The 12273-nt window shown below is 50.7% G+C and overlaps 1 protein-coding gene and 1 long non-coding RNA gene across 2 annotated transcripts in view; one reads left to right on the top strand and one right to left on the bottom strand.

Annotated features, from left to right (window-relative positions):
* Window positions 1-350: 350 nt before the first annotated feature.
* On the bottom strand, window positions 351-5092 carry LOC311430648. Its single transcript, XR_014688925.1, has 3 exons — window positions 4960-5092; window positions 3156-3288; window positions 351-1443 (listed from the first exon to the last, which is right to left on the bottom strand). It is a non-coding gene; the product is annotated as an uncharacterized lncRNA (long non-coding RNA).
* The window catches only part of SNTB1 (syntrophin beta 1), a 115342-nt gene continuing 108138 nt past the window's right edge, over window positions 5070-12273 (top strand). Inside the window, exon 1 of the mRNA XM_084507428.1 lies at window positions 5070-5652. Coding sequence (XP_084363554.1) covers window positions 5091-5652 — 562 coding nt within the window. The 5' untranslated portion in view covers window positions 5070-5090. The remainder of the gene's footprint in view (window positions 5653-12273) is intronic.

Here is a 12273-nt window from a genome sequence, read left to right as displayed (position 1 = left end):
GCTTTGACACCCAACCAGATTAACCTGTTTCTGATGAAAACCAAAATGTAGCCGAGACGTGTCGGATGAGATCTGGAGCTCCATCACCTCTTGTCCCCATTTTTTATTACACGTTCATGAACTAACTGCAATGCAAACCTCTGATCCTGGCATTTAAAACATCTCGGGCTCAGCTTTAGGAGTAGGGGGAGATTGCTATGCAAGCTGTAACAACTAAATTAAGAAACTGCAAAGTGACGGAATGAAAGAAACTTGGAGCAAAAAGTGTTAAGAAACTAATGCATGGATGGAGATCTGCAGAGCAAGTGCAGGACACGAAGAAAGGAAAACCTCTGCTGTGCTACAGTGTCAACACTGTAGTTACGAACCTTTATTTTTTGTTTGTTGGTTTTAGTTCTTTCACAAAATTGCTCAAAGCCAAGGCAAACATTTTTACGTTTCTGGGCTTGATACTGCCCCTTTTAAAGTTATTTTCACAGGAGCAAGAGCTAGCCCCAGATCTGTGTGCACACAAAACCTGAATGCTTCCTGGCACCCGCTTCTGTGCTCCCTTGTGCCAGGGCTGTACATGCCAAATGGAAACGTGCTCGTTTACAGCCTGCCCCATCACTCCCCAGCTGTGGGAACATTTTCTCAGTTCGCCTCACTGACATGTGACTCAGGTAGGTGCACATGCAGATTTCACACACATACTTCTTTCATGTACGCACAAGTAGGCTCCTGCTTTGAAACACTGACTACATAAAGCGCTTGCTGGCAAACAGCGACGCACTCATTTTATTTTTAAACGCTGTGATATGCGTAAAAACCTGGAGAGCTTCAGACTAGGAAAAGGGAAACAATGCTTTCATAGTTTTGAAAATAAGCCATAATGCAACCTCCAGATTATGGAGATCTTCAGGCATTCTAAACATCTTCATTACCCCGCCAGCGTCAGTGAGAAATGATTGCTGGCTGCTGGCTTTAAAGGCAAGGCTCCCTCAATGCTGAAGAAGGGGTGGATTGCTCAGGAGGGGCTAGGCAAGGGGTTGCCAGCCCCCATTAGCTATGATTTTTGCAAGGCATGATACAGTCAAGTGAGAGGTGCCTCCTTTGTGCGATGGGGACATCTGGACCAGGGCTGGAGTGCCCTGATGCATCCTAGTATGCGTAGGAGGTGCTGCCGTGGAGGAACACATAGGGTTAGTTTAGGCACTCTCCTCAGAAAGACTTAAACTTGGCTGCTGCAATGCTTGGGATCACCGGAGGAACTGGACTCCCTTCCAGCTCTCATTACTTGTCGGGTTTCCAGCACTGGACTTCCGACGCCGGCCTTCCTTCCCGTCCAGATCCGTCTGCTGGGCTGCTCGGTGTCAGGGTAACAAGATGGGAACGTCATCAGCCAGACCTGGCTTCATCCAACCTCCGTCATCTGAAATGTGCTCAAGGAGCACAGCTCTGTTTCTGATTTAAAGGAATTTCAGATTAAACAATTTTCAGATTGAACAATTGCTGCTACAATGGCAACGTGAAAGGGAAGAACAGCAGTGTTGGATGGATTTGAGTGTCTCCCCCAAAATCCTTGGAAAACTACCTCCGCTACAGACTGGCACAGACAGACACAAAGCCACAGCTGTAGACAGGCTCTCCCCTGTCCTTATCTTCTCTGCCTGGAAGTGGGGTGGGAGCTGTGTTCCCTGCCCTGCTGTCTGAGTGGCGAGCCTGTATACTTGGCCTTGTGATGTTTTTGCTGTCAGGAGGCCAGTTTATTTACACAAAAAGTGAATTCTGACCTCTTTGCCTGAAAACAGGAGGAAAACACCACCACCACCAAGATCATTCAGCCTGTGGCGTGCCCCTTTAGTCAAAGCTGAGTCTGAAGAAACCTCCTCAGTGCCATAGTCACAACCACATCAGCATTGCTTTCCTGGATTTTTTTCTTCCCACATGCAAGCACAAACCACAAGCCCCTTCCCTTCCCTACACAGGGAGCACTTCAGCCCTCATTGCTGCTTTTCAGGCCTGCACTGGCCTCAGTGCTCTTTGTCCCAGGGGTTTCAGTATTTTCAGAGTTTCTGTGTTTCCAACCACCCCGCTTCTTCCAGTTCACTGAGCTGCTTCTCCCACATAGCCCATTGGCTTTAACTGAGCCCACAGTTGCCCGCAGAGCAAAGCCCCATTCAGCTGCAGCTATTAGCATTATCTCGCCCAGCAATTTGTTTATACAGCGGGAGTGAAAGGGGCCCTAATCTAGTTCAGGCTTTTACTTGCTGCTAAAACACAAATGGTAAAAGGCGATTGTTTGACTTGTTTGAAAACGTCTGCTTTTCACAGCAGTCCCTTTCAAAGGGGCAAGTTATCTACAGAGATTTTGCTAAGCCACCTCCAACTGGAAGCCTTTCTAGCGAGGAAGGAGGACAGCCTGAAGTGCTGAGTGCTCTGCTCCCCCCGCCGTGCATCCTACAAATAGGCACAACCGTACCACACACTGCGACTGCAGGGTTGGTAGTCACAGGTCATGTCAGAAATGTCACTCTCAGAAGCTGAAATTAAGAGTTTGCACTCAGTCACATGCTGAAAACCACTAGGGATCAGCAGCTGACCTTGCACTAACAGGTTTCTCTCTTGCAAACGTTAGCATTAAAGAGCTGCACACCTGACTAAATACCCGCTTTTATCCTCCATTCCTCTTCCTGCTGCATAAACCTGTATTTCAGGAGCGACTCTTGCAGGCGTGATTTACAGACCTGAGATGGCTGAGGACACAAATGTTGGCTGGGTTGCCAGCAGAGAAGTCTCAAGGCATCTTTTCTCCTCCTTCCCCCCCAACCCTACCCACATTTCACAGCTCTTGGGGTACACAAAGTCTTGGGTACACAAAGACAATTGGGAGCCTGCACCTCTTAGGACAGGGAAGCAATACATCAGGTATCAGCCCTGCTGTCCCAGGCTGAGAGACAACCTGGGAGACTGTTTGCCTTGGGCCTGTACCATAGCATCCCTTACACCATCTCCTTTCCACTTTTATTTCCGAAATTCAAATGGCACGTCTGTTTTCTTACAGCTCCAAGGTGGGCATAGGAGGGGGAGGAGGAGGCAGTGAATGCTGCCATAAAGCCTCTTTCATACCAGGGAACCATACACTGGATGCTGGCCCTGGGAAATTTTATATTTACCTCTGCTGGAATGGGAAAGGAAAACAGCTGGAACAAGCACAGCTCTCAGCCACAGGCGGTGCAGTTGTGGATGCACAGGAACCCCACAGGACAACCAGACACCCTCAGAAACCAGGGCAAAGCGCACGGTGTGCTGAAAAAGAATGGTGAGGCACTAAACATTTCCTTTCCTTCCACAATTACATTTTATAACATGACAGAAAACATCTGACTCTTCTTTTTTTTTTTTTTCTGGTAGATTTTCTTAAATTACTTAAAAAATACTAAGGGACACATTTCCATTAGCAGCAGTGCTGATTCTTTAGTAATTCATGAAGAAAATACATGAAAAAATTGTAAAGAGCTGATCCCTCGGGAAACAGAAATGCCTGATTTGATAACTCAGCCTGGTCACTTGGACGAAATAAGCAACAGGGTATTGTAACCTAAATTAGGCAGCGAGAAATGCTGGAGAAAAGGGAGTGCTACAGCCAAGTCCTTTCTCGGGCTTGGGTGCCCTGTTCAGGTTCAGCGGGACACGCTTCTTTTTACTCTAGATCCACAGCCCTGAAAACTTAATTACAGTTTTTCACCTCGCATTAATTAACATGAGAAATGAAGACACCTCTCCTCTGTCTGCTCTCTCCCCGCCCACCCGTTATCCTCGAATAACCCATCCCGGTGGGTTATGGCTCTCCTTGGGCACAGGTTTGCATTCCTCTGGGGAGGAGGTGCCTGAGCAGCCTTGGTGAGGCTGCACACAGAGGAGGGTTGAGCGAGGCCTCCTTCTGCTGTCTTTTGGAGGGAAGGGAAAGCATTTTGTGTAGCCTCAGCCCCCCAAAGTGTTGCTCCTGCATGTGCTGAGTGCTCCTGAATTGCTGCAGTTTTCAGTCCAGCTGATGGAGGAGCTGGAGCCAGGCTGTATGGAGGGGAAACTGAGGTGGTCTTGGTGGCTGTAGTGTCCCACCGTGGCACAGCAGCAGCCCCAAATTGCTTGGTGGCACCTCCAAACTGCTGGTGTGATGGTCTGGTCCTCTCTCACGCCTGGGTTGGGGACCCAAGCCCCACATCGGTCACACTATTGCATCCTAGGAGGGAAGTGAGCACGGGAAAGGCAAAAAAACGGGACACATGGGATTAAAACTTGGTAACTGAGGGGCAAGGAAAAGAGTTTCAACACATGCGAAAGGATCCATGAAAATCATTTACTGTCTTCATCCTACAGAGCAGTGAAGTAACTTCGACTCTATGACTAAAACAGACTACCTCTGAGCCACCTATTTGCTTTAATCCATTTATTTATGCAAAGAATAGAGAAAAAGCGGAGGAAAAACTTGCACTTTAGCCGCAGTCCCTCTGCCAGCAGCCCCTTACCCCCACCCCTCCCACCGCCCTCCTTCCCCTCACCGCCGCGGCACGCCGAAGTCGCGCTGTTCGGGGCGGCCACCACCGCTCCCAGCGTGTCCCCACGGCCCCAAACGCCACCCTACAAGGAGCCACGAGCCTGGAGGCAGATCCCCCAGCCGCCTCCGAGCCTCCTTTTCCCTCAGCAGCAGCACCGAGCCCATCCGCGGCTGGGACCCCGCCACCCCCACCTCCTTCAGACGGCTGCAGCGAGCAACCGGGCTCGGAGCACGCGTGTCCACCGCCCCCTCGACGGGACGAAGAGACCCCCCCACGACCCCCACAGCCCCCGTTTTTCGCGTTTTTCGCGTTTTTCGCCTCTCCCCCTCTCCCCAGCTGCGGGCGGTGCCGCCAGGTGCGCCCGCCCCGTCGCGGCCCCGGGGGGGCGGCCGCGGCTCCTCGCCCCACCCCGGGCTCTCACCGCCCCCCGGCTCAAGTCCGGTGGCTCCCGTTCCGTGCCGAGCCGTGCCGGAGAGTAGGGGAGGGGGGGTTGGTTAACCGGGGGGGGTTAACCGGGTTGCATTCACTCGGCGTTTCCAGCATGCTCCTAAGATGGCGGTAGCGGCGGCGGGCGGCGGCGGGGGCGGCCGGGCGCAGCGCAGCGGCTGGCTGGAAGTTTTGGTGCGGGAGCGCTGGCACAAAGTGCTGGCCAACTTGGCCGGCGAGGCGCTGGTGCTGAGCGGCGAGGAGCGGCCCGACGGAGCGGCCCCCAACGGCTTGGGAGGCGATGGGGCGGCGAGCCGAGGGGCAGAAGGGGGCGGCGGTGGCGGCGGTGGTGGTGGCGGTGGTGGCGGAGGGGGGGGGCCGGCGGCGGTGCGCACCGCGTTCACCGACCCCCCCGAGCAGGTGCCCGAGGCTGTGTCCAACAAGAAGAGGTGCGTGAAGGTGCTGAAGCAGGAGCTGGGCGGGCTGGGCATCAGCATCAAGGGGGGCAAGGAGAACAAGATGCCCATCCTCATCAGCAAGATCTTCAAGGGGCTGGCGGCCGACCAGACCCAGGCGCTCTACGTGGGGGATGCCATCCTGGCCGTCAACGGCACCGACCTGCGGGATGCCACCCACGACGAGGCGGTGCAGGCGCTCAAGAGGGCCGGCAAGGAGGTGCTGCTGGAAGGTAGGGGACGAAAGGGGCTTGGACGGGGTCTCCCGGTCTGCCAAGGGTCAGTTCGGCTCGGCTCGGCCGCTCTAGAGTTGGAGGAGGGATGGAGGGGGATGGCTCCGTGCACCCTGCACGTCCAGGCTGCTTCCAGCCTGTTTCCATCACCCCCCGAGCCTCGCAGGGCTCCCCCCTCGACGGCAGGTTTTTGGGGTCTCAGCCCTGCATCCTCTTCCCATCCAAGGATTGGGCAGAGGAGCTCCAGACCCCATCAGTTTCTGATCCCACTGTGGGGGCTCCATCACGTCGTGGCATCTCTGAGCCTGTCCGCATCCCCCTTCCCACCCCAAATGCACACTTGGCCTGTCCTCGCTTCTTTTCAGCCCAAAAAGGGGGAGGGGGAGGCTGAAGAGGTGAAGGAGACCCCCAGCCCCAAAGGCAAGGGGTTGAGGGGGCTTCTCCTGAGCCCGCTTTCCTCCTCACCCCCTGCCACTGCCCCACTGCTGGCTGCAGGGCTGGGGGCAGCAGGCTCGGATGGGGCCAGCAGTGCCCTGCATGAACTGGCCCCAAAAAGCGCGGGCTTTCATTTCTCAAGGGGGACCGAGGTGGTTTTGTTCTTACAAACAGCTTCAAAGTCGCCTATGGAGTGAGGAGCACGAGAGGGAGGAGTGCAGGGTTGGTGACCCCAAAACGGGACCTCTGTTGGCGAGGGGCTGAGCAGAAACAGGACAGAGCTCCCCAGGACACCCAGCTCATGAGGGGAGAGGTGTTCACAAATGCTTTTATCCTTGTCTTCTCCCCGGGGTTCACGTAGTTGCTGGACCTGAGAGAATGAGCAGCTTCAGCAGTGCCCTTGGCACGGGTTTGATAAAGTGATCCCATATTTGCCCACAAGTTCATTTAACTGCAGGTCAGTGGCATTGCAGCGTGCTGCTGCACCGTCCCTTCTGCCATCGCCTTCCTCCAGCCCCTGGGTGCTCCTGCCTCAGTGTCCCCATGCCTTTAGGCACCACACGTTGTTTCACGTGTGTCTCTTTTTTATTCGGAGCAGCGGAGGGAAGCACTGCTGCTGGTTAGGGGATGCACTTGAGCATCAGCTGCAGCCAACCAACTCTGGCAGAAAGTTACAGGAAAAGCTTGAGAATTGGGTCTGTGCAGTAAAGAGGGCAGGCGAGCAAATTTCATCTGCAGCAGCGTCTGCTGAGAAACTGTTTGGTGTTGTCCACGTTGCAGGGAAAACTTGGGGCTGAATCCCTGCCCGGTGAGGGTTTAACAAGCCGAGGGCTGCTGCATCCCCCCTCTGTGCGCCTTGTGCTTGCATGGCCAAACTCTGTCATTTCCCTGCTGGCTGAACCGCGTACAGAGACCGCCGCGAAGCCTCCATGTGAACTCCTCGCTGGGGTCTGAATGGAGCTGTTACGTCTAAATTCTGCCACTGGTTTGTTTACACAGCACAAGGGCTCCCTGGGGTGCAGGCCAGACAGCAGCTGACCTGTGGTGTGATCTAACGAGGAATGCAGTGCGTATCGGGCTTGCAGGGCTCTCCCTCCGTGTAGTGCCTGCAATAACAGCACCTGAACGCACTGCTGCTGCACGAGCCTGTTACAAAAACCCAGGTTTGCTCCCAGAAAGAGTGAAGATGAAGCTGTTTCAGCAGGGATGCTTCACACCCTCCTTCTCTCCACTCCTTTGGCCACTGCAGCGGTTTCCTTGCATTTCTTTGCTCCGTGGAGGTGTAGGCTGATGTGTTTCAGTGGTTGTCTCTGCAATGGAATTTGTAATTTGTAAATCGAGAGCCTGTGTCAGTAGTCATCCCTGTGTGTCGTTAAAATATTCAGGCACTGAAATCAGTATTTTGTCCTGGCTTTCTCTCGCTGTTTCAGCAGAGGATCCAAACTCAGGACTGTCCCCAGTGTTGCCCCAGGAGGTGCAGGAGCCTCTCTGCATGAGTGCTTTGTGTAAGCAGGCAGTTGGAAACAACTCTGAGATTCAGTTTCTCACTTATGAACTCTTTCTTCTGTAGCACAGTCTAAAATGGTCTTTTTATTACTAGAGGAAGGAATATCCAAAAGTTCTTTTTTCTCTCTCTTTAAAAGTATCGGAGGGAGAGCCTTGGTTTTTCTTGCCTTCTGCACTATAGGAATTTGCTGTTTCCTGACTTCTTGGGGAGTTCTGCGTTACAAAAAGCTCTGTGTGCTGGGGCTGGGGAAGGCACATGCACAGTTCCTCCCTGAGATATTCCTCCAGTTAGCAGTGCATTGCCAGCGCTCATTTCCAGTGCCAAAATGTGACATTTGCATTTTTAGGGAGTTTCTGAGACTTGTGCTCGTGCCTTGCAGAGCCAAAAGGCTGAAGTTGGTTCAAAGCAATTGAAGAAGCACGGCAAGGTGCTTAGCATGAGAGGTGCTAAGCAGATTTAAGGGTATGAGATGGAGACAGAGGGCTCCTGGCATTGTCCAGGGCTTTGTGTGCTCCTGGGAAGGCTCCTAGGGTTGTGCGTTTGCTGGAGGTTGTCAGCAGTGAAGATGCGGTCAGCGTGGCTCAGCGCAGCCCACGTCAGAGCACTGGAGCCCTGTTATACGGTGTCCTTCCTAAAACTGCTTGCTCAGTGAAACGAGGCATTCACCAGCTCAGCACTAAGCTGCCATCTCTCCTGCATTCCTCTGCGGGGAGGAAGGGAGCAGAAAATCCCTCGGCAGTGCCCCTGCGTGGGAGGCAGGGCTGGCACTGGAGGGGACAGGCACAGGACGGTCTGCACACAGGGCAGCGCGAGATTTTAACACTTGCCCCTTTTGCCTCCTTGATTGCCGGCTCTGAGCTGGTGGAAATGGAAATTGTTTGCTGAAGGGCTGGGGGTGGCATGGGTGCAGTAGCTGTGCCGGTACAGGGTGGCCCAGCTGCAGAGCTCCGTGGGAGAGGTCCTGCTCTAACAGATATTGGCCATCCTGGGTTGTTCTGTCCTCTCATTTTCCGCCCCTGAAGGACATGGGTCTGTCACAGCCTTCATGTACACTCCAGCTACTGAGCTAAAGTCATATAAATCAGTTCCTTCTTCCAGGGCTGACTGGCCAAGGTGCCTTGCGAGCAGGTGACACTTGGTAAGTGGAAGGGAAATCAGGCAGCAGGCAGCACTGCCAGAGGAGGAGCTGGGAGGCAGAAGGTTCAAGAGGTGGTGATGACGATGCAGTTACACTCTAAGAAATACTGCTCTCTCCTCATCTGTAGGGGTGGACCTCTTCTGCCTCCAGGGTTTAATTTCCTGCTGGCTTTCCATCACAGCCTGGGCATGGCTGCAGGGGAGCAAGGGCAGGGCAAGCACCAGTGTCCAGCTTGTAGTCCTGGCTTTGATTTTGGGTGTTTGGGACACACAGGATTTAACTTCTCACCAGCATTCAATAAAGCAAAGAATTTTTCTACGTGAGAGACAAGACAGCCTCCTTGTATGCTGGATATTGTATCTTTTCCTGACTTGCCAAAAGTGTGCAGACAAGCTTCTGAGGATGGTGGTGTCAGGTGTGCAGCAGGAGAAGAGCATCTTCTTGGCATTGCTAGAGTTCTTCATGGCTTTGAGCAATCCTCAATTAAACTAATACAATTGCAAGGCAGCGGCTACAGCTCCCGTGAGATGAGGCTCTTGCGGTCTCCCTGGGTTTGCAGAAATTGCCCACGGAGCTGCAGCCACTGGCATGGTGAATTTTAGCATATGGACAAATATAGTTATCTTCCGCGGGCCTCTTGGATGTAATCCACAGATCTAAAGCAGTCTAAGAAAAGCGTGATGTACTGTATACTGCAGTAACACATGTTATTCTCCAAGCAATATCTCTGTAAGAATTGTAACAATACTTCCTACCCCTTTGAAATGTTTTCTTGACAAAACAAAAGTGATTCTGCCCGCCTTTCAGTCCTTTTTTTTTTTCAGTAAAGTACTGACAACGAGAGATTTGGGGGGGTTAAAATACATTATTTAACCAAGGAAATGTGTCCCTTGCAAGTATAGAGGGAAAATGAGACACGGGACGCTTCGTAAGTGCCTACCTCATGCAACTGCTTTGTACAATCAGGGCTGTAAATCTCAGTGATTGCAATTTGTATGCATAGCTACTCCTTACAGTTCCAGTAAATGTATGGGGAAAATGCTCTGTTTGTTTGTTTGCTTGCTTGCTTGTATTGTTCCAGCAGATACGCAGGTAGGGAAATGCTTTGTACTTCGGGGCTGTGTCATATTTCATAGACGATGTAGCTGCCCTTGGCACGCATCTGCTTGAAAGTGAAATTGAAAGGTAAAGGAGGAGGTAATCTTGTTCCCAACCATACCAGAGCTGAGCAGTGCCTGTGAATCTCAGTTTGGATTGTTTCAGCTGCCTGCAGCTGATGGGGAAGCTTGAGTGGGAACACTCGATGTGTCTTTCATTGATTAGATTAGATTACAGGCTAATTTAGCAGTCCAGACAGTCCGTATCACCTTTCACAGATAAGAATCAGTACATCCTCTTTGCAGTAAATCTGGTTCAAGCCCTCTTTCTCAGTTACTGTAAAGAAAATAAGGCAGTAGGGGATTTATTTGGACCGGGTGCAGGGTTCTCCCCTCACCCCCCAGCTTGGAAATCAGTCTTCCTTACGGCTTAGTATTGTCTCCTTCAAGGTGCTTAGAAGATTAAATATATCGAGGGGGTTGGGATTCGATTGCACATACAAAGTCTGGGTACCTGTTAAGCATCACTAGAAAAGAAGCATTTTCTAAAATCCTAGCGTTAATTCCTTTGTGGAAGATTGAACCAAAAACTTGGTATAACTGTGTGAAGAATCTTTAAACCATTAGACAGAATGAAATAAAAAAAAAGTGGAAGCTTTCACTATAGTTAATAAAACAGTATTTGTACTTTAATTTTGCCAGGGTAAAAATTTTCGCTGAAGGGCAGTCTCACCCTCCCAGGAATGTGGATAATGATATGGGATCACGAATGGTACTGTCCCCATCCCTGTCCTGCTGGGTTTGGATGGGAAGTGCTCACCGTGTGTCCACCTCAAGGGATCTGGCAGGGCATCCCCATAATACAAACCGGAGTCTGACTTTGGGACAGGCCAATCGAGGCAACTTTGCTGTGAAATTTTACGTAGCAGGCTTTGCAGCATGATGACAGGTGCTGATCCCAACAGGCTGATAGTTTCAGATAGAGGTTTGGTAGGGTTGGAAGGTTGTTTGTTTGTTTGTTTGTTTTTAACTTTCTTAATCTCACTGTCTTCATAACACATGGTGTGGAGCTTCTCGTGGTAATAACTTATGTGTAAATTTGACTTGAAGTATAGCATTCATTTGTGTGCATCAGAGTTCCTGAGTGTTGGAGAATTTACCGTATCTATTTGTAATCTGTTCCCGTGGTCACTTACTTCCAGGGTTTAAGAACATGTTATTTCCATTCCGTTTTTCTAATTTAGATTTCTGATCATAGGATTATTTTGTACTTTATTCTGCAAGATTATGTTGCCATGGCTACTTGTTAGAATCGGTATAGCTACTTCAGTAGAGGGAAAATTGGAGGAAGCAGCAGTTCAAGAGAGCAATAGCATACGTAAATGAACAAAATATGATGGGAACAAAGGTGTCCTGATAATGCATAGGAGACTCTGGCTTTTCAAGTCTGAAATAATTCTTCAGGCACCTCCGAAAAATAATTGGTTAAGAAGGGATGGTAGCTGTGATTCATGGGAACATAGGAAATCTTTTAACTACATTGTCATATTAAAGGCTGCAAAAGGGTTTAGTGAGTACTACGGAACACAGTTTTGTTGGTGTTGATATGGTGGGTGGAGGTGAGTGAGATTCATCTCCCTAACTGCCTCCTGACCCCCCCGTTGACACCAGCACTTGTAGCTGGTGTGAAGTGAGCTTTGCTCTTTTTGCTCAGCTGTGTCACCTCTGCAAACTTTAAACTGTGCCGAGCAGAAAGAAATCCTGCTATCAGCGTAAGCTGTTGGGGCTAAGGGTCTTTGCCAGCACATCTGTACTTAATGGCAAGCAGGGAGAGAAAGGCAGTGTTGGGGCAGATTGGGAAACAGCTAGAAATATTAGGAATAAATAGTCTGTTTTGGTACAGGCACAAAGTTTTTTGTAGAGATTGGAAGGAACATCAGGGAGTGGCAAAGTTCAGTACATGCCTCAAGAAACATCACCGCAAGGAGTGGGTTAGTTGTGTTTGGGATGATGCATGCTTCATTTGAGCTAGAGAAGTTTGTGAGAAACTGGGGGGGCTCTAGAAATCAGAGTGCAGCATGTAACACATGCTACATGTTGGAAGGAGGGTTATAAGCCTGCTTCATGCTCTTAAATAGGCTGCTGTCAGTTGCTATTTTGCAGGACCAAGAAAACTGCTCTGTGAGGCTTGGTCTCCATGCTTTAAAAGTTAGTTAATACATTCCTTGCCCTCTGTGCCTTGCAATATTAGAAGAAAGAGGATTCACTGAAATTATGGCATCCAGCATCCTGCAAATTCTGAGAGTACAGCACCACTGGGTAACAAAGTTGGATGCAAAAGTTTGTTAGCTAGCTCTGCTTGCAGAGAGAAAAAACAAAGTTGGTCTGTGCACCATCCACTCAGCTAGCAAAATGTACTTTTTTTCCAGAATGTAAGTTAACAA

Source organism: Aythya ferina (genome assembly GCF_964211825.1).
Source record: "Aythya ferina genome assembly, chromosome: 2".
NCBI classification, from domain to species: Eukaryota; Metazoa; Chordata; class Aves; order Anseriformes; family Anatidae; genus Aythya; species Aythya ferina.
Note: the sequence above shows the minus strand (reverse complement) of the source record. Positions and strands in the feature narration are given on the sequence as shown.